Source organism: Liolophura sinensis, chromosome 11 (genome assembly GCF_032854445.1).
Source record: "Liolophura sinensis isolate JHLJ2023 chromosome 11, CUHK_Ljap_v2, whole genome shotgun sequence".
NCBI classification, from domain to species: Eukaryota; Metazoa; Mollusca; class Polyplacophora; order Chitonida; family Chitonidae; genus Liolophura; species Liolophura sinensis.
The window spans coordinates 27,227,298-27,250,015 of record NC_088305.1 but is presented as its reverse complement, the minus strand read 5'-3'; the positions used below and the strand labels follow the sequence as shown (position 1 = coordinate 27,250,015).

Here is a 22,718-nt window from a genome sequence, read left to right as displayed (position 1 = left end):
AGTCTGCGGTTCAAACGACTGTATTTCAGATTGTGGATTTTAAAAGCCACTGAAATAATCAATGGCACTTTTAAATTCACGTCGCCCAGAGACGTAACAGTCATGCGTTAAACATTAATCAAGAGACGTAATTCTTTTGTTGTTTTTGTGTGTAGTTATTTTTTCTTTTTGCTTCCATGGCTAAAAAAAGCAATCACAACTTTTTTTGCCCCATTATTCTTGAATAACAACGGAAGTATTTCAAACCCGAACAATAAAAAATATGTCCTTTGACTTAATCAATTGTTCATGGGTTCATGCATTATTTGATTAATTTATGTACCTGTATTGTCAAAGAAATTTTTTTTCAAAATCTTGACATTCATCATAACACAAAAAGCAAAATTATCTTATCTCAAAGTTTATGTAACCCGTGTGATCCATCCATAATGTGTTGTTTTACATAGTTCTGGGTGTGGCAACAACCTCTTGATGGTCGTGAGTTTCTCCCGGGATTTGTCCGGTTTCCTACCACCATAATGCTGGCTGCCGTCGTATAAGAGAAACATTCTTGATGACGGCGTAAAAAAAACTAATCAGATAAATAAATAACTACACTTGACGTTCATTGACGGGAAAAATTACCTAAAGTTGATTTACGAAAGTTTGTAAATGGTGACCCAGTGTAAAATGGTTTGTGTCCCAGCTTAAGAAATTGGAAACCTTAAAGGTAAAGTAGCAAACCGTGGTTGATTTGTTGTCGAAATCCACACGACAATGGCCATGCTGGAATTATATTATTAAGGTCACAGCTTATTTGTCACCAGAAATAAATCGCTCAAACTTGGGCAGCTAGCTTTAACCAACCCATGTATAGCAAAAATCCACGTTCGATGGATTTAAAGGAAACCACAGACTCTTATCTTATCTCTTATCATCTTATCTGGACCTGTATTTGTATATAAATAAAACGATTTCCTCTCTCGCTGACTGCACGACGAGTACGATGGTTTTAATTTTTGACATCGTGAATTGTCCTTACTTCCACAGCAATATACCGAAGGGTCGTACATATGGCGTGAGCATGTCTTGCCCTGTGGCATTTGTTAAAATCGTGTGTTGTGTGACGAATTCAATCAACGTCAGCAGTTATCAGTGAAGAAAGTAGTGGCCAACGGTATTCCGTCAAACGCCTTCACTCAAGTTTCTTAAGTTTTGCAATGAGTATACAGTAATTCTCATGTAATTAAATATGGACAGAACGTTCAGAATGTCTGGCACTCTCCTTCATGATTGTGTCTAACTCCGCTCAAGCCGAGGTTAGGGACAGTATATTTATCGTTTTGAATCAGACTGCCACTTTGAATATATGATGTGAGGGGCCTCCGTGGCTCAGTTGGTTAGCACGCTAGCACAGCGTAATGACCCAGGAGTCTCGCTGTGAGTTCAAGTCCAGCTCATGTTGGCTTCCTCTCCGGCCGTAAGTGGGAAGGTCTGTGGGTGGTCGTGGGTTTCCCCCGGTTTCCTCCTGCCATAATGCTGGTCGCCGTCGTATAAGTGAAATATTCTTGAGTACGGCGTAAAACATCAATCAAATAAATGAATAAATAAATTGAATATATGTACACTTGCAAGCAAAGCGCAGCTGACATATTTTATTATCGATAGCGTGGTAGACGATCTGAATACGGATTCAACTCATTCCCCTAGAACACACCTTGCATCTTTCCAAGATTATTGAATCCTGTTGACTGCTTCTCTTGGCATGATTCTGTTCTACTTTATATACTTTCTTAGTTCTGAGTGGTTTGTGTTATACGTCTTTTGGGGATTTAACCTTACAAATATCGACCTGGAAACGTCCTTGTTGGCTGACGGTTGATATAAGAATGTCTGTTTGACGCATAGATCTATAGATTCGTCGCTAATCTTTGACATTTGGAACACTGTGACTTCATAGGTATCTGTTCGCGTCACGTCATGATTGCACAACCAAAAGGGCGTTAAATCCTAATCCTAAAAAAATCAATATACTTGGTGAATTGCTTTCAGAACAAAAACGTCAAGTCGCTCAGAAAAAATTTTGTACATATTTGTTAAAAAAAGCAAAAATTTTTTAATATATGACACCCGGTCACATTATACTCACACCGGGCCAACCACTCGTGTTTCTTTGCTCTAACCTCTCAGTGTTGAGGGCCAAGCGAGGTAGAACCCAGTATCATTTTCAAAGTCCAGGTTAGATACCGGATCTCCTGACTTCGAGGCGAACGTTCTAACTATTAGGCCACCGAAGCAATTGCTGGACATACTTCGGCTTACTTGTATCGCGTAACCGGCTAGTACAGATGCCATTCATAATATCAGGGAAATTAGAGCCATTTGTTCAATTAGTTTTGAATCCAAAGTTGGAGCAGCGTAAAGAACAGGACTTTTCATGTGTATGAGACTGTTGATGTGCATGCGACTGTTCATGTTTTGTTTCTTTTCCAATAATGGCCTCTTTGTATTTTACGTATTTGAATTCCTCAGCGATCGTCTATTGATAACTGTCTTTCAGAACAATGGAAATAGCGTAGGGTGTAATGTACAGCATGACTGCAAGCGAAACACTGCCGGATTACGGTTGGCCGAAATCAGAATCCATTTTCACCACCCAGTTATTCCGCTTTCTTTGACCCATTCATGCCATCCGGTTTCAATATCCCTGTGTCTTTCACATCTGATTGGGTGTACCCAAGAGACCAATAGCTTTCGTAAAGACTCGGTGATAGACGATCATGATCAACAGGTGCTTGAGTCGGCGCCTAGACAACTAACGAGATTCACGTGACGAAACATAAAATGCACATCAAACGTATATAGCAAATTAGGACGGCGAGCAAAGCGCAGTGTCAGTTAAGGAGAAGTTGAAGAACAGAAATATTAACAAAGAAAGATCGAATGATAGCTTCTGGCTTATTGTAATAAAAACTATAATAACAGGCCCATATCCCAAGGAAAGTAGTCTGACGGATGTTTATATTTATTTAAAAATTGTATAAAGGATGCTTTAAAGGAACAGAACAGACATCATGGTTCGAAGAAGATCTGCGCTGATTTGATTATTTCGGAACTTTTGCACTTACACGATGGCTGCCAGTTTTATGGGTGGAGTAAACTGGAGTGCTCGGACTCTTGAAAATGAAAGCACTGACCTTTGATAAACTTCTGCCGTATCTTTCTCCTGCCCCTATGGCCCAGTTGGTGAAGCGTCCGCTTCGACGGGCAGTGGATCCAGGGTCAATCTTGGGTCGGTCACACCTAAGACCTTAAGCTCGCTTGGCGTTCAGCATTAAGGGGTAGTGCAACGACTAGTTGACACATATCAGGATAATGGCTCGGGTGGGGCGTCTTACTTGCCTTCGGTAAGTTGTCACAGAGAAGCAGCACTAGATAAAAGAGCATTGGAAAATCGTCCTGCAACAAGGATGCATATTACACGTACGTGCACTCTAAGGACTCCGTCGTGATGTGACTGAAAAATTATTAAATACGACGTTAAACTCCAAACACTCCCTCACTCACTCTCCCACATATGACGTTCCGGCATGCACAACGTATTGGCAATGTTGTCTTCAGCGAACACTAGATAACCACACGAGCGTCGTTGTTCGCTTTGCTTATTCTTACCAAAGCTAGAGAGGTACATTGGCTATAACGGAAGTGTCGTGAAAAAAAAAACAAGAAACAAACAAATCCATCCCGCCCTTGGAAGGTGAATTTGTAAACATCGTCGGCACTTGGCGATAATTAGCGGTGTACGACGGCTCAAATGGCCGTTTACGCGTTCTAACGGGTGAACGACAACCCCATGACACTGACAACCATTTTGTCCGTGAGTAAGACGAACAAAAACAATCAAATGCAGTAAATCATAGACGTGATCCCGTGTACAACTTACCCTTGAGTGACGTGAAGATTTTCATGACGTAACATTGAAAAGCGACGCCTTATTCCTAGTTTACCACTATTAAAACCGCCTTTAAATCTTGACACATATGTGTGGGCCTTAACTTTGATTATCTTTTCATGGGGTTTTATAATTATTTTTGTGATATTCGTTATTGGTTCGGAATTAGATTTTGCGTTTATAAAACCGTTTGTGGTGTATGCACACTATTATCGTACAAAAATCTCGGGAAACCTAAGAAGGGTTTTCTGATGTGTACCTAATATTAACGTTCTTTCATGGATCGCTGATAATGTTTGTTTGTAAGAGAATGATTCAACTACACCTCTCCAACCACCCAACCCAATCGCTTTTTCCCCAAAATGGAAAAATGTGTTAAGCATACAGGCAAATATTTTTTCCTTAACCATGTTAACCTCATTGAGTAGCCTACATTGTTGCTCTGATTTAGTACAGCAACGTCGCTGTAGATATCCATAAAACTTTCTAACGGGCTTGAATCCAGATCTGTAAACGCCCTTTGAAACATTCCGCATTCTTTGCTTCTATTCTTACAGACCAGTGATCCTGTACTCGGTATGCTTGATTTGGTAACAACTGTTGATGACTGAAAGCTTCCCCTAGGAGACCGTCGGCCGACGAATGACAGAGGCGCATGGTCCCATATGGTTCGAGTATCTGGGAGAATCGATAAAGAATAAAGGGAGCGAAAGTAGGGAAAACGTTAGAGTGTAATTCATCATACTTCAGAAGTAGGGCTATCTGCTTCAGCCGCAACACATACCGAGGGCGCTTCGTTAGCTGACGGAACTACCCGAGGAGATAGCGATAAGAGGCTCATTTCCCGGAAACGGTGACAGTCAGCCGCAGTGTTGGAAGGCCCTTTGTGTTCCATCGATGTGCAGAGAGATGAGAGCCTATACTGCTGATATCTACTTGACGAGCCGACAGGCCTAAATTGAATCTGATGTCTTTTGGCGGGTAGATCTTGACAATCTCGTTGCTTCTGGACATTTTTCACTAATTGTGTGGGTTTTATTACGATATTTTGCAGATGACGGTCAGAGGATTTTATTTTTAAAGCCTCACAGAACAAATTATACTGCCAAAGAGACCACAGACTTTTGTGGAACGTCGAGAAATTTTTCTGTCCATAGCACGAGCAAAAGTAATCTGCGCAAAACTACTAAAGTTTCCCTAGAGCTTCATTGATGGCATTGTGAAAAGCCAATCCAATCTGGAGATTCTGGGAAGTTCTTCAAAACAATTCCGACGTGTACACTGGGTTTGTTTGAAAGTTAAGGAGAGCCCGAATTTTACAAGGGCAGGGAAAGTTGCAGTGATGTCTCAATCGGTGAATTGACGCGGACCTCGCTGTCACGTCAACACGACCATGTACACAGTAGCTAGGAATCTCTGAATACATCGGGTGAGTTGGTACACTTCCTTTATGTATAGGTGTATCTTTATAGTACTTATATTTCTCTCCATATTAATTTAAGCACATTAACTGTCCAAAAGGTTAACAGATTTTTATTAAAGATTTATCGATGTAAATGAACTTCTTAAATAGTCAATGTACGTGGGAAGGTACCTGCGGATGGTCAAATAAAATAAATAAATAAATAATCAATGCTTGTGATGAATTATTCTGCTCTAACTAATTAATCAGACTAATTTACGAGTAAATGGCTTTTATATTGAGTAATTAATTTGGCAGAAAATGCAAATTGTACGCCTTTATAGAGAATGTTTCTTGGCAGGATGACTAACAGATTTCCCTTTTGTGCAACGTGGATGTTAATACGTTGTGTTAGTGTTGTTTGGAAATCTTGGATATGCTATGAATTTAAATCTCATAAGATTTCTTTATTTATTCTAATGATATTGTCCTATAACAAAAAACCACTTACACCACAGTATTACGATTTTTGAATGAACAAGGCCACGACTCTTATTATATTAATACACCGCTAAAATTGCGGGACTTCACGAGGGCGGTTTACATTTTAGTATAGGCCATGGACTACATGTATATCTCCCCCGGGAATTCAGTCATAAATGTCTCTCGGGAAAACATCGAGTAGACATGATACTCTTCATTTACCAATGAGAGGATCACACATGTCAGTCCGGAAAACATCGAGCAAACATCACACACTGAACATGTCCACGCAAACCAATGTTGTGGTACCACACATGTGTGTCGGGAAAACATTAAGCAAATATCACACACTGAACCGGTTCACACAAACTCATGTTGTGGGAGGACACATATCTGTCAGGAAAACATCGAGCAAATATCACACACTGAACCGGTCCACCAAAGCCATGCTGTGGGACTACACATGTCTGTCGTGAAGACATGGAGCAAACATCAAACACTGAACCGGTCCACACAACCCCATGTTGCGGTACCACATAAACCCATGTTGTGGAACCACACATGTCTGTCAGGAAAACATCGAGCAAATATCACACACTAAACCGGTCCACCAAAGCCATGTTGTGGGACTACATATGTCTGTCGTGAAGACATGGAACAAACATCAAACACTGAACCGGTTCACACAACCTCATGTTGTGGTACCACACAAACTCATGTTGTGGGAGGACACATGTCTGTCAGGAAATCATCGAGGAAACATCACACACTGAACCGGTCCATCAAAATTCATGTTGTGGGACCACACATGTGTGTCGGGAAAACATCTAGCAAATTTCACACACTGAACCGGTCCACACAAACTCATGTTGTGGGAGCACACATGTCTGTCGGGAAAACATCGAGCAAACATCACACACTGAACCGGTCCACCAAAGCCATGCTGTGGGACTACACATGTCTGTCGTGAAGACATGGAGCAAACATCAAACACTGAACCGGTCCACACAACCCCATTTTGCGGTACCACATAAACCCATGTTGTGGGACCACACATGTCTGTCGGGAAAACATCTAGCAAATTTCACACACTGAACCGGTCCACACAAAATCATGTTGTGGGACCACACATGTCTGTCGGGAAAACATCGAGCAAACTTCACACACTGAACCGGTCCACACAAACTCATGTTGTGGTACCACACAAACTCATGTTGTGGGAGCACACATGTCTGTCGGGAAAACATCTAGCAAACTTCACACACTGAACATGTCCACACAAACTCATGTTGTGGGACCACACATGTGTGTCGGGGAGACATCGAGCAAACTTCACACACTGAACCCGTCTACACAAACTCCATGTTGTGGGACCACACATGTCTGTCGGGGAGACATCGAGTAAACATCACACACTGAACCGGTCCACACAAACTCATGTTGTGGTACCACACAAACTCATGTTGTGGGACCACACATGTCTGTCGGGAAAACATCTAGCAAATTTCACACACTGAACCGGTCCACACAAGCTCATGTTGTGGGACCACACGTCTGTCGGGTAGACACCGAAGAAACATCACACACTGAACGGTTCTACATAAACCCATTTTGTGGGATCGAACACGTCTGTCGGGAAAACATCGAGCATACATTACACACTTCAACCGGTCCACACAAATCCATAATGTGAGACCAAATATGTCAGTTGGAACAACATCGATTACACACTGTACTATAACATCGGCTCCTTGGGAATACCATCGAGTGGGACCCAGGTGTCTGTTGGGAAAACATCGATCAGACATCACAGACTGAAATTCTTGCCCCGGGAAAACCAATAACTTGTACCTCATTAAAACACATCGAGTGGACGGCCAACAAAGAGTTATATGATAGTCCCTACCAAGAAGTCCCATCCGCCCTCCAGAATTCCGCCGCGGACAATAAAAGATAGAATCGGAGTAATGGATTACAAAGAAAGCCATGGAAAAACGGTAGCGAGGCATATACATTGAGTGTCCCAATGTTTTCAAGCGGTTGACAAAGTTGTGAAGTCTTGACGCATTGAAATGTCGGTAAATAAAATCAAATATGACAGCAGCACATCAGAGGGTGGTGCCAGTGTGTCAGTGTCTGGGCACGAAGACGTACACAGGCCCCAAGTCTGTGACAAGCCAAATCTGAAACAAGAAGATCAAACAGCAGCAACCAAGCCAAGTTAAAATAGAGCAATTTCCATGAGTACACATTAAAAAGGGGAGTATTGGTGGGAAAATTTTTTTTGCGCTCTCTCAGAAATATGAAAGCGAGAAGTGAATCGATAGAACCCCCCTCTAGGCCTTATTTGTTAAGTAACCAGTCACAGTCCACCTTATATCATTTGTACTCAAGAGGAGAGAAGTGGCAAAGGGAAATAACTATTTTAAATTAATGGCAATAATCAAAAACAAAGGGTAAATAATTAGAAGAAAGGGTAGATGATTGAAATAAAACGGAAATAACCTAGTTTTTAACTAGACAATACAGAAAAAATGGGTTTGTCATAAATGTGATAAACCATACTATTCTAAAGATCTTTTCCTATAACAAAAACCACTAAAACCACAGTACTATGATTTTTGGAAGAACAAGGCCACGACTCTTATTAAATTGATACACCGCTAAAATTATTGGACTTGAAGGTGGCGGATGAAAGTTTAGTGTAGGCCGTCGACTACATATATGACAGGCTTACATATTTCCCCCGGGAATTCAGTCAGGTGGACATAAATGTCTCTCTGGAAAACATCGAGTAGATACTCTTCAACCGGTCCCCTGCATTCAACATCCGTACGAGAGATCTCCTCATGTTTGAGGGCTCTGTCACCACACTTTAGAGGTGTGGCAGGACAAGCTCTATTGACCCTACTTCGAATATTCTCAATTGTTTTCTGATCATCAGCTCCAACCCGGAACAAACGAGGGAAATATATCAGACCACACTAAAACACAATGTGGCATCAGTGCTACAAAATACTCGAGATCCTGTCGAATGGACCTGCATAGGTCACTATTTCATAAAAAAAAAACAAATCATTTGGACCCAAATGTATAAATGAAATACTCGGGGTGTGCTGTGCACCATAACTTCTGTTTAGCCGTCGATCTCAAAGAACCCCACTTTCTTCCCCGTTCACTAAACCAGACAAGGCGAAATCCCATCTTGTCGAATCTCAAAATTAAATTGTCCCGACCATCCAAATATCAGATCAACAGAATGGGAGAAAGGAAAAATAACTGGCTACATAACACATGAAAAACAGCAACGCGCATACCCACGCCCTGGGGATGACTGATAGGATGTTTGTAAAATACTGTTAATACATGGAGTCATGTCCGTTGTCAGACTGTCGGTGTTTATTCTGTTGTACTCCGGCCAAACAGCAGATTTCCACCGTCCCCATAGCTGAATGGTGTATGTAGACACTAAACACATAGCCGCCGACATAGCTGCTCCTTTTCGAAATGGGTGCGCTTAAAATTGCCTCTCATCGTATCCTAAAATCCCGATGGATTTAATGAGTGAGTGAGTGAGTGATTGGGGTTTAACGTCGTACTCAACAATTTTTCAGTCATATGACGACGATGGATGTAATGAGAACGGCACTGAACAGATACGGTGTCAAACTAGATCCATCAAAGTGACAAAAAAGGTGATGTCCACTCTGCGGTGTAATTCCCTGAAAATCAGACATATAGGTCACCGGACACCTGATTGAATTGAATCCTTGAGATATACGCATTTTGTAAGCTTTTCCTGTTTGATCTGCTGTGGAAAATCTGATGACAATATCGAGGCATTTGCCACCATTGGAGAACAGAAATATCACTCAACTTAAGTGACCTGTCTTCAGGAAATTTATTTGCAGGTAATAATTCACCCACCCAGAAGAAGCCGAAGAAAACAACTGCCTTAAATAACGAGGCTTCATATGACGAGGGGCACACATCCAAAACCTGAGGGAGCCTTGTGAGCATATCTATTTTATCGGTGCTCTATTATCAATCTGAAGTTTTAATATTTTCATGCCTTCTAACATTTTGTGCAGCCTGAGTAGTGTCGGTCACTCCTGACCGGCCTCGATAGCACAGCTGGTCCAGCGTCCGCTTTCGGAACGGTAGATTCAGGGTCAGTCCTGGGTCGAGTCACACCTAAGGAGTTCCATAAAGGGGATAGTGCAACGACTGGTTGACCCGTATCAGTATAATGGCTCGGGCGGGGCGGCTTACTTGCCTTCGGTAAGGCGTCTCAGTGAAACACCACTAGATAACAGCACTCGATAACAGCACTAGATAAAAGAGTGGTAGAAATCTGCCCTGCAACAAGGAGGCACATTACATGCACTCTAAGGGCTCCTTCGTTAGTCATTATGAAAAATTGCCTAGTACTATGTTAACGAAGCACTCGCTCAATAACGGTCACTCCTAATATCTTGTGCTGGTAACCAATACCTGATAAGTATGATGCAGGGGTAGATGCGGCTTTACCCAGTCGATCCTATTCACTGACATACGCAACTAAGTGCTCAACAGATTCCGACAAATCACCATCTAAACTGAATTATAAATGAATTTTGGAAGCGATAACAGAGCATTGACATAGACCAGTCTCGTATTTTGGTAGGTGCCCACATCAATCAGTCTCTGAGCTCGCTGTTGAACACCTGCCAGAGTTCGGGAGGGCTTTTCGTCGGCGCAAGAATCCAGCACTCTGAACTTTTGCCACTTCCAGGAAATTGCATCAGCTATAACATTTTGGCATCCGGATACGTGTTCCGCTCTAAACAAAATGTTCAGGTGAAGGCATGTTAAGATAAAACTTCGGACCAGTGCCATAACATTACTTGAAAGAGATGTCATGTTATTGACAATGTTTACAACAGCTAGATTATCCGAACGAAAAAGCACTGTCATATTTGCCAAACTGGCTCCCTGTAAAAAATCGGCAAAAATTCTAGCAGTGTTATCCGATGAAAGACCCTCAGAAATCCAACTTCCCATCCAAATACCATAGATCCATTTGGTTTGGTAAAAAGCCCCAAAGCCTTTGCCCTCACCACCTGCGCTATCTGTGTAGAAGTGAATGGCGTATTAGACTCCTAATGCTTATCCACGTCGTTAAATTGTTCCCAAAAGGAAAGCCACCTTTTAAGATCATCTTCCGCTCCTTTCTCTAACGGATAGAATGTCCGGGATTAGTGACTTTACTCGTCAGAGAAATTAAAAGCCTGATAAAAGAGTCACCAGGACGTGCAGCTCTAGAAACAAAATGTAGCGAACCTAAGAGTCGCTGAACTTGAAGCGTTGCCTTGCGAGAATTAATCATTTCCAAAACATAATGACCTGAGGGTTGTTAATCTTAATTCAGGTATCCTCACTACCACATCTTCTGTATCAGACTCAAGGCCTAAAAATGTAACTCTGGTAGCCGCGCCTTTAGTGTTTTCTTCATCCAAAGGGACACCCAAATAACTGTAAATTTCTACAAATATGTTTAGACCCATGGTACATCTGGAAGAATTTTGCGGCCCACTGAAAAGAAAATCATCAACTCCGGTAACTCCGATTGTAGTAACATCATTATTACAATTTACATCGCCATCACTTAAAATGATATACCGCAGGGGAAGACATCAACCTGGAAGTAAAAGTAGTCAGCAGAAGTTGTCAGTGATGTCGAAAGGACATAGGCGTGTAATAAAGTACAACGTAAAAAGCCAAGCACACATACATACACGTGTAATAACTCATGCGTCAATCTCGTACCTGGTCCACGACATTTTTATCTTTCAAACATTGACTTCAAATAGTCTCCACTGACTCCATATTTGTGCTATGCTAAGTATAACGCAAGGACGAAAATGTATAACAGTATCTCAGTAACGTTTTTGTTATGGCTGTTCACAGTCAAAACTGGGCTGTGTTTATACAGCCCCTAACACCGTGTTAAGCGCATTTAAGACTGTATGTATTAATGATTTCGAATGTTACCATTTACTGTCCTGTCATACTCAACGTTCAATTGCGACATTTATCAATTTTAAATCCTTAACTACGCCTAATTTATCTATTTATTTAGTTTTTAACATGTTTAACATTTCTTAAACGGTGCACAAGAAAAATTCACTTTGGTTAGAGCTCGCAGTGCTCACTTTCACAAAACTTCATCAGTCATATTTCTTATTAACTTTTTTGGTAGATGACGTTGTCTGGGTCATAGTGCCACAAGGCGACGTCAATTACGAGTAAAGATACGAAAAATATACCATCAAACCATCTCAAGGTATACCTGATGAACTTAATGTGAGTGCGCACCGGAACCATCAGTAGCGGATAAGCCACATCAGTGGTCAATGGTCTACCCTAGAGACAATCGTGCCAAACGGATCATGTTTGCATGATATAAAGCATTGGGTTTCAATTCCGGTCTGCATTTCCGGTACCTGACTGAAGTCTTCCTGGTAACATCTGATGTATGGTATCAGGATTTAGACTCCAGTCAATTTCGCATGGGTCATAGTGCCACAATTACGAGTAAAGTTACGAAAAATATACCATCAAACCATCTCAAGGTATACCTGATGAACTTAATGTGAGTGCGCACCGGAACCATCAGTAGCGGATAAGCCACATCAGTGGTCAATGGTCTATCCTAGAGACAATCGTGCCAAACGGATCATGTTTGCATGATATAAAGCATTGGGTTTCAATTCCGGTCTGCATTTCCGGTACCTGACTGAAGTCTTCCTGGTAACATCTGATGTAGACTCCAGTCAATTTCGCATTTACTGAATTAGTCAGAGTTGTCCGGTAGTGTTTAGACCTGCACAAACACCCCCCCACCCCCCGTTAGTCTGTTGACACTGTTGTTTTCTTATTTTCAATGGCGATAGAGGCATGCGATTTGATTTCGTTCCTGTTGTGTAACTACAGTGTGCGTAACAATAACACGCTGTGTCCAAGCGCATTACCAAATGCTTTGATCTTTGAAATCCATGCGTCGAAACAAGACATTCGTACACCAGCCGTCAACCATTAAGGTCGTTCCAAATCAATAATCGGGAGTCCAATTCCCAAAACGACGTATCGGTATAACACAAACCACCAAAGAACCACCACCAAGTATATAAAGTTGAAACAAAGGGCGGAATCATGCAAAGAGAGGCAGTCAACAGTTTTCAATGATCTTGGATAGATGCAAGATATGTTCTACGCAAATGGGTAATATCAGTACATCTCATATCATGCAGTCCAAAAGAGATTCTGGACGCCCTGTTAATATTTACTCTGCCCGAATTCCGCCCACCATAATGCTGGCCGCGATCGTATAAGTGAAATATTCTTGTGTATGGCGTGACACACCAGTCAAATAAATAAATAAATCTTGTTAATTTACCTCAGTTAGGGTTTTTTTTTATTCTAACTGCCCATGCAAATGCTTAAATGGCAGCAAATTACAAGCCGCTAGCAGCATGGCTTAAGCAGAATAAGCTAAAAAAATTATTCAGCTGACGTCTATATTTTTGGCCAATCAGACTAGCCTGATTTCCAATCAGTAGCTAAAGTCAGTTATTTCCTGGTTTGAGCACGTAAACCAATTTGAATGACCTAAAGCTTAAAAAATAAACAGATCAAATGAAAAATGCAAAGTGTATGTACACGCATCTATAAAATATCCCACATGGAGTGTAACCCTTTGTGTTTGTGATGTCGCATAGGTGATATTTAACACTCCAAAGTAAACAAATGGCGCACATCTAGGAAATGGAAAGCTACCCCATGTTATCAATTTTGACCAATCAGGCGCGAGTTATATTTATATTCCGAGAATGCAACGGTTTCTGCTGACGTCAAGCAAACCATGGTGTTCCTTTTATGACTGGCGCGATTTTTCATGACCTCGCAAGAATTCCAGATTAAATATTGATTTATTGTTAGCAGTCACACCAAAACAATAAAATACCCTTTTAGGTCTGTTTCTACCCTTCTTTCTAATTAACTTGGGCCGTATTATTTGCTGTCTTTTTAAGGGGTTTGTGATCCTTCAGCGATATCTCACATAATGTTATTCCCTCAACCTGTCACTAAATCATCTTTATCTCGCTTGTCGTCAGCGTTTCTATCGGATTGTGAATGTCATCTTTGTTCAACACTGAAAGACTTCTGATACCGGCACAGTTGTCGCTGTTGTTTGGTATTCCTTTAATGTACTTTTTTTGGATATGTTAAGAATCCTCTAGATCTGAATCATGTGCCAAGTGCTTCCATTGCCGTATATATCTGATCACCCAACCCCCACTTCAGTTTTCTGCATACACATATTTCAATGAAGTTAGTTCTCCTCATATGATGAGACATATTTACCCAAGTAAATGGTGCATGGCCAGTTTATTTCATTTGTATTGGCCGAAACAATCTCTCACGAAAATACTTTACAGTAATGTGCTATATTTCATAATAATGTTTTTCGTGTTAGTCTTTAATTATCTCTGCGCAAAAGACAGTCCGAAGACACTTGCTTAATGCTACATTTTAGAAATTGCCCTGAAAGTCCAGAACGAAGATATCGAGTGACTTTACTTCATCATTTGCGTGCAACCAGATCTTAGTCATCTCTCTGTCAAGTGGATGCTTTAGGATGAAGACATTTGAGAATGAATGAATCATACTGCTTAACGGTATATCGACAATACTTCAGCCATACTGAGACGAGTATATGTTTTAAACAATGTTTTTAGATGTGATAATGGGAACATTCAAAATAAAAACCGGTCAGTAAAAAAGTACCAAACCTTAGTTAGAACCCGATAACCGCAACATTATTTGAACCAGATAATCTACACAGACGCCTCAGCGATCAAGTTATATGGCGCCGCTGAAATAGGTGTATTTCATCCTATTGGAAACATTGCTATATTGCAAAATTCAGAAACCTTACACTGCATTAAAGAAAAGGTACACGGCAGGTATTTTTTCGATTCCTTAAATGGCCTAATTGCCAATTACGTAAGAAAAAGAGCAAGATGCAAAAGACGCAAATTGCTAAGAATTTGGAGGGAGCCTTAACAGCAGAGCTGGACGCGATAAGAATTTAACGAGCTAGTGTCATTTGCAGTTGTGGAATTGTTTCCTTTTTATGCCAGAAAATCCTTATGCTCAAGGAAAGAAATTGAAAACAGAGCCTCGAGGCTGGGCAAATGTCTGCCATTAAAACGTCTATAGACTAACGTTCGCTTCCTGTTGCCAGAGACACGTCATTTGGCGACAGCGTTCCTTGGCGATCTGAAATGAGGCGTACCTGTCGTACCTTTCTTCTTTTCTGCGAGGATGTGTCATGTGCGGAATTGTTTGTCGCTATGAAATCAGCGGGTGATTCGTTTCTATACGCCCCAAAGTAGACCTGAGTGATAAATGTCATCAAATATCGATCTCTGTGTGTGTGCTCTCTACAAAATGCAGACCTAGAATATAAATTTACCTGACAAACACAAGACGTTGATTGATTTTGTCGTCACGACAAGTTTTCAGGACTTGCACAAAACTCGTATTGTCCTGAAGATGTTCTAAATTTAGCGGACGGACAACATTTGGTAGAAATACCCTCAAAACACGCAAACAGAGTATGAGACACAGAATAACGGAGCAAACATTGACATCTAAAATACACACGTGTACCAGAGACTGTAAACACACAAATTCAATAACCCATGGCCTGCACAGGTCTTTGTATGGCGCTAGTGCACTCGACGGTTATTGGACAAGACCGTTTACATATTCAAACCTTTGAAATTACATGTACCCTGACTTGGTCGATTGTATGTTTTCTCTTTTTCCTTTTGTTCTCATTTAGTGAAAACACCGAATTACTATTGTTGATATACAGTTGATGAAACCCCTGAGTCAGCTGACAGCAAGATATTCGTTTCAATGGAGACATAAACAGTTCTGAGAAAGAAGCCGGTGGATTTTACTGTCAGAATTCAGATGTTTTCTCAGACATTGCCTCCATAACGTTTACTGTGGTCTGTGAGACAGCTGGTACGCCGGATATAGCATTTTAGGTATCTCTAGGCCAATGACGTCTAATAAATTGCAATCAATCTCGCTGCATAATTTTACCTAATACTGCTTACGCCATGCACTTTGCTACTATTCAAGCATTTGAATAAACGTGATAAAACCGTAACTGGGGTAAATTGACAAGAGGTCGTATTTGACGGGTTAAGTGCGACCATTTCTCAGCTATCACACTGTCACACACCATTTCTCGCCTTTTCAAAGAGGTTCTTAGGATTCTACAAATATAAGTGGAACTGGTTTTGTTTCATTTGAATCGATGGGATAGGAATGTAAATGACACCTGGCAATTATGAATTATAGAAAATAAAAGGTATAGTCTTATTGTTTCTTGAGATTTAAACTTTTGGGATATTTTAGAAAATCCAAAAATAGAGGGTTTTATGTAGGTGTTTATAATATCAACGCATCTCGTAGTGCGCTTGGCCGCATGGTGGGATTGTGAAGAACGTAATAGTTACAAACTCGAATGTTAGCAAATCGCTTACCTCTTACGTCACTGAAACTCTATTGAAAACAATAGTGTCATCAGGCTTAGAAGATTTTATGTAGGCAAACACTGGTTCATTTAGAGGAGGGGAGAGAATACGAAGAGGGTCATGTAGGCAAATGATATTGGTGGGGAAGGAACGTAAGTTAAAAAGGCTTTATGTAAGATTGGGAGAAATTTTACAGACAAAACCCGAGTCTTCACAATTCAGGTTTCGGTGAGCAGAACAGGCCAACTTTGAGTTCCAGCTCTCTTACCGATGAAGGTAGAAAAAAGTCCAACTGTATCATGTCACCTGTCAAAAACGTTAGGGAATTATTTTCGATCACATCTACAATAACATGGGCGTCTGAAGAAAGTTTCATCCAAAAGTAATTTAGAGTGGAGGAATGATAGATAAGATTGAGAATCTGAAAGTACGTGGCTTGGAGAAGTTCCTACAGGAAAGAGATGTCATTTGTGCCTCTGGAAAAGTTTGAGACAGATGATCAGTAAATCATGCCAAAAAAGTTTGGCTCACATTTTTCATAAGTCACATGACAGTCGGGCTGTTTTTACCTTTGACGACAAAAGAGTTCAAACTTGAAACTCCCCACACGTGTTTATTTATTTATTTGATTGATATTTTTCACCGTAGTCTACACGTATTTCAACATGGTACGAAAAGTGTTGTTCACAAAGCGTTAACTCCTGACTTCAGCTTTATACACACTGCTCATTTCTCAAAGTGTGACGATGAAAACTGTTTCACCATTTTTACAGTGTGTTAGACCCTTCGAGTATAAAATATGCCCAAACTGAATGGTTCAATACATAAGTCCACAATGCGTTACAGCCGTAAATGTTCAATTTTATGAAAATTTATTTATTTATTTATTTGATTGGTGTTTTACGCCGTACTAAAGAATATTTCACTTATACGACGGCGGCCAGCATTATGGTGGGTGGAAACCGGGCACAGCCCGGGGAAAACCAATTTTATGAAAAGAAATATAGCTTAAGAGCTTTTACCAAACAAAATGCAACACGTTAAAACTGTAAATGTCTGTCACAAACAGCCTGTATGGGCCTTGTCACGAATGCGTCGGAACATCACGTGCAGAGAACTCGAAATACCATTTGGTTAGCTGAAGTATTAACTTTACGTTTATCAGGGATAATGTTTATACATTAGGCTGTCAGATTCTAACTGATGAATTGTTTGATGCTCATTCGTATCGAACTTTTGCGGAATGTAGTTAACGGGTAAATATTGCTCCACATCAATACGTGTAGCAGATATTTAAACAGATCAAGGCCCAATTTCACAAAGATGTCATACATGTAGCAGTGACGTACAAAATGTCGTACGACAAATGTACGATAGAACAATGTCGTACGCAGCTATTTGACACTCGGCCATATAGCCCAGTGCAATATCAAAGCAAACATACCATGATTTGATCATCATGCCTTACTTCAATTTAACGTTTTATTCGTCTTTAAGAAGAAATCATGCACCATATACCTCCTATTTAAGTATTTATTTGATTTTTGTTTATATATTTGGTATTTGCATTGTTTTTATATTATTGTATGTCAAATGTAATAAAAACACAACATTTTGAGTAATTCTAGATCATTGTCGTCTACATGCAATACATCGCATTTAACATCACTGCATTTTGTTTTGACCTAATTCTGCTTCAGCCAAACTTCCAGAGGGGGTGTAATCGGCTGCTGTTTAAGCATTTACCTGAAGGGTTAGGATAAAGCCCAGAATAAGGTAAACTGACAAGAAACAGTATTTCACCGCTTAGACGCGACTATGTACCACATAGCACTGTCGTCTATGTTCTGACGTTACACTCTATGCTGTGAATGTTTCGTTACATAGTACCGGTAGTTATTCTATTAGACATTGCAGGGCACTACATCCATCTCGAAATCATTTGACATACATATCTCCCCCCCCCCCCCCGACCCCACCGCGTCAGGCTTTGGTGACAATAATCGGCTATCCACCCTCTCATGGCCGTTTGCGCATTCTAATATTCTTACAAAAGCCTATCACTAATGTGGTGGCTATATCTCTACGTTAAACGTGGAAGAGCTCGTCAGTAACTTGCCAAAGGTCGAAGGTTTAACCCCGACAAGAATTCTGGATTATGATTTAAAACATCAATGGCATAATTAAATAAGATAAATAAAGCCACATCCGAAACTGCAGTAGATTGCGAGCCTGCCAATCACGAAAGATTTGCCTGGCCAGTACGTATGGATAATGACACATCCTCTCTTTATAGCCAGGTATTAGTACTTCAGAGAAAATCATCAGAGGCTTAAAGCCTTCCTATATCAGTAGCTGCTGACAACTAGTCCCAAGGGGACAAATCTATCCGTACCAATACAATGGGATGGTGTTGGATGTAACTCTATTGTGGTCAAGGCCTCGGCTTTTCGCGACCACATCTTCTACAGGGATAGAGCTAATTTAGGTTCCTCTGTTCTTTTATTAAATTGCCAATAACAAACTCATTCGCATGGGTTAGTACTTTGCCACAAAAAATGCAAGTAACACGAGTGTTTCTGCAGAAAGTAACCAAGCCCACACAGACTGCAGTGCAGAAAAGCCTTTATTAGTTTATATACATTCATGAACGTTATAAAGGCTGAATAATGTTTTGTTTTTTTCGGGCCACCAAACACAAATGCATTTTTCTATATATCACTGATCGTAACGGTAATTAAGATACTCGCAGTCAAAAAAATCTTGTATGACCACTGATGTCGTATTTTTAGATACACCTCTCGTTGCGTAGGCTACGCTGTGGAATTGGAAAGTTTGCAACTTGCTCTGTAATTTCTGGACAAGAATTAGCATTAGTATGAGCTGTTTCGAACTTTACCTCTATCGTCGATGCTAAGTTACAACACTATCACTACCTTCATCTCCACAAATCCCTTCACCTTTGTACACCGCTTATAACTTGATATCGACTCGTCCTATAAGCGGACTGTTCGCTACTAACGAAAGCCCGCTATAGGATATTGCATTCTTTGTTTAATTTAACGATAATGGATGAGGCCTAATAAAATCACCTTAATTCCACAGTGCAAAATACAAAGTGGGTACCAAGCCGTTACAATTGTATACAGTTTTATGTAACATGAGTAATATTATCAGTTACACAAGCAAGTTACGTGGGTGTACGGCTTGATATTTCGTCGAGAAGGTATATATTCATTTGGGCCTTATTTTACCAGGGGCTGGGGTGGGGTTGGGGTAGGGGTATGGGGAAAGGAATGTAATGTCGATTACGCTATTAGTTAAGCCATTCATTGGCATTGTCATTATTGACCTGGAACGTCCATCTTGGTTGACGTCTGGTATACGAATGTCTGTTTTGACGCATAATTCATGGCTGTGCCATCTTACTCCACCAGGCTCGTGTAGGTAAAATCACTGCAATCCTAACTAAGGTAATAAGTGCGGTATTTCACCGCTTACGTCGGATTATTTCTCGACCGTCACACTGTTGTATGGCTGCTCTGATTTTACTATCAGTGCTATGGCATTGTATACACAATCCCTCACACCCGAATGACAACATACTGTTTTTGCTGAACGCTTATCAAAGAATTACGTGCAAGAAGATTGCCGATTGGATAAAGCCTTCGTCCCACTTTACCCAGCACCGGTATTTCATATAGCAATGCAAACCATATAAAAATGAAAACGACATTTTATCTATTTTTTTCGAGAAATGTTTATGTGTGGAATTATGGGTTGTAGCCCTGTACAGGTCTGTGAAGTCCAGTTGGTGAAGGGAAATGAGAGTTTCTGTGTAATTAAAATAAGGAAGTTGAGTAATCTCGATATGTAAATGAGATGATAACGTCCAATTTGAAGATCTTATGTAATTTGTCACGTCATAGCGGAAAAGTATATCTTTTAAACTAATCAATTGTGTGTAGATAAAGATGCCAGTTTTGTATTTCATTTAAGATATCCGATAGAATTCCCGTGGATCATATGGCGATAAAAAAGACTTCATATGAAGTGATAATTTCGAATTGTTTTCATTACTGCTTTATTTATAACTTCATTAACTATGTAAGTCATCGATTAATAACATGCTTGTCTTTTTTGTCTTTCAAAAATTCCCCCAAAAGAAAGAAACTGAAAATAAAATATAAATAAGATGTAAGCAGAAGAGATGAACAGAAAAGAACAAACAAGTTCGAACGTTATTGTGGGAATTGGTCTTTCTATTATTGACATGGAACGTCCATTCTGGTTGACGGGCTGGTATACGAATGTCTGTTTTGACACCTATATTCTGTAGGAACTGGGTGCAGTTAGGTGTTTGAAGTAAAAGGCTCTGAGCTTCAAGAGACTAAACCAAAAATAATGGAAAGACTGACATGATCTTTCCCAAACGCAAACGTCCCATTTGATTGGAGTTATAAAGTATAACTGAAAATCTATAAACGCACAATAAGTGATTTCACAATTGATTATTCGAACAGCCTGCAAAGGCGTTGTTTGCACATCAAAAATCACCAAAGAAACTCGATCAGCGGTTCCACAATGGTATATTCTTTGTCAAAACTCGAAATTTAATTCGGCAATTTCGTGATTCCCAAGCTCGAACGAACAGGTATACTTATAGGACCCTCATACACTCAACGTGAATGCTTGGGAGGCTCATCTTTCTCAGGGGCAAATTGGGGTTCATCTTTGATGAATTAAGAACTGAATTCTTCATCCAAGTGTCTTGTTGTTGTCATTCACAGGTGCATTATATTTTTTTGATTGGTTCTACCCAATTTTCGTTTCAGGTATCATCTGTCGGAAGCTGTATAATGGACCGAGAAGAACTCAAAGCTATCCTGATGGGTCTTATGGAGGATGACGCAGGAAAAAATCTATCTCTAAATGTCTTTGGGGATGGCGCTAACAACAGCGCTGGGAATCTTCTGAATTTGTCAAATGCTTATAATAGGATGAGTTTTGAGGCGGGAAAATCGTTGGTGGTCGTGTTAGCCTCTGTAGGAATTACAGCTAATATGGCGTCGCTCTTTGCCATGTTCCATATTTCCGGTTCCTTCTCAGCGAATCAGCGTTTCATTGTGAACCTGGTCATGAGCGATCTTTTCATCAGCTCTGTAGTATTACTGCACGTGGCCAACAGCTCCGTGTTCCCCATGTTTACCCCAGGGGAGGCTTACGGGAAACGTCTCTGTGTGTACACCGTGTTGAAAGCCCTCGTAATGATGGGTCATACGATCTCCTTACTTAATTTGGTGGTTCTGGCTTTCGACCATTTTCTGGCAATTAGCAAACCTTTACACTATCTGAATGTCTTCACTGGTCGGAGAGTGACATTAACTCTTGCTGGGATTTGGATTATTGGCCTTCTCTGCGGATTCTCAGATTTTATCGTTCCTGCACCGGAATACTCATATTGTGTGGGCCGAGACTACGTGAATTTCTGCGAAATTGGATACTGTTCAAGATACGAGACGGAATACCTACTGTTTCCCCTGGCGCATGTCTGTTTCATTGTGATGGTTGTGTTTTACAGCCGCGTATTTGTAACTATTTACAAGTACCAGAAAATGGCCGGGCGCCACCAGAGGCACATGAGGAGAAACATTAAAGGTCTGGTCACCACACTGATCATCTTAGGGACATTTATCGTTTGCTGGTCACCACATTGTATATTCCAGGCCTTTTTTCTTCTCAAGATTTTATCGGATCACATGTGGGTGATGAAGAACTACAGACTGTTGTTAAGAGTGGATTATTTTATGTACGCTCTCTGGCTCGCCAACTGTGTTTGTGACCCAATTATCTACGCTGTGCGCATGCGTGAAGTGAAGCATGGCTACTATCGTATGGCACACTGTTACCTTGTCTTGGAGAGAGCGGCAACGCTGCAGAGAAACTCCACTATGACGTCACTGTATCGACGTTCTGTGACGACATCCATCACGTGCGAACAACTTGACCTTCAGAACGGAAGCTCTCCTGGAAACTCCGCACTGTGAAGAAATAAAGTTCCCCTTAAACAAGGGAACGGTAAAGTTCAAAATCAGATGACACAAGGGAAGAACAACGTCAAGCTACCGTTATACATACGTCATTTTCCAGCGAAAAACTAAATGCAGCGACCCACATCCATATTCAATATATTAAATATTGTGTACATACAAGTTTTCAACATTACTGCATCATGTTTTCCCGACTGTTGATTGAATGATTGTGGATAGTGAAAAATTCAGGTCATGTGATATACAACAAATGA

At 40.6% G+C, this 22,718-nt stretch overlaps 1 protein-coding gene across 1 annotated transcript; it reads left to right on the top strand.

Annotated features, from left to right (window-relative positions):
• Positions 1–21,273: 21,273 nt before the first annotated feature.
• Positions 21,274–22,461, top strand: LOC135478266 (melanocortin receptor 5-like). The gene has a single exon (XM_064758540.1). It carries the CDS (start codon positions 21,274–21,276, stop codon positions 22,459–22,461), a length of 1,188 nt encoding a protein of 395 aa, XP_064614610.1.
• The last annotated feature ends 257 nt before the right edge of the window (positions 22,462–22,718 follow it).

What these genes read in the sequence shown, in the direction of transcription:
- LOC135478266 (XM_064758540.1), top strand. Translation starts at nt 21,274, where the DNA reads ATGGACCGAGAAGAACTCAAAGCTATCCTGATGGGTCTTATGGAGGAT.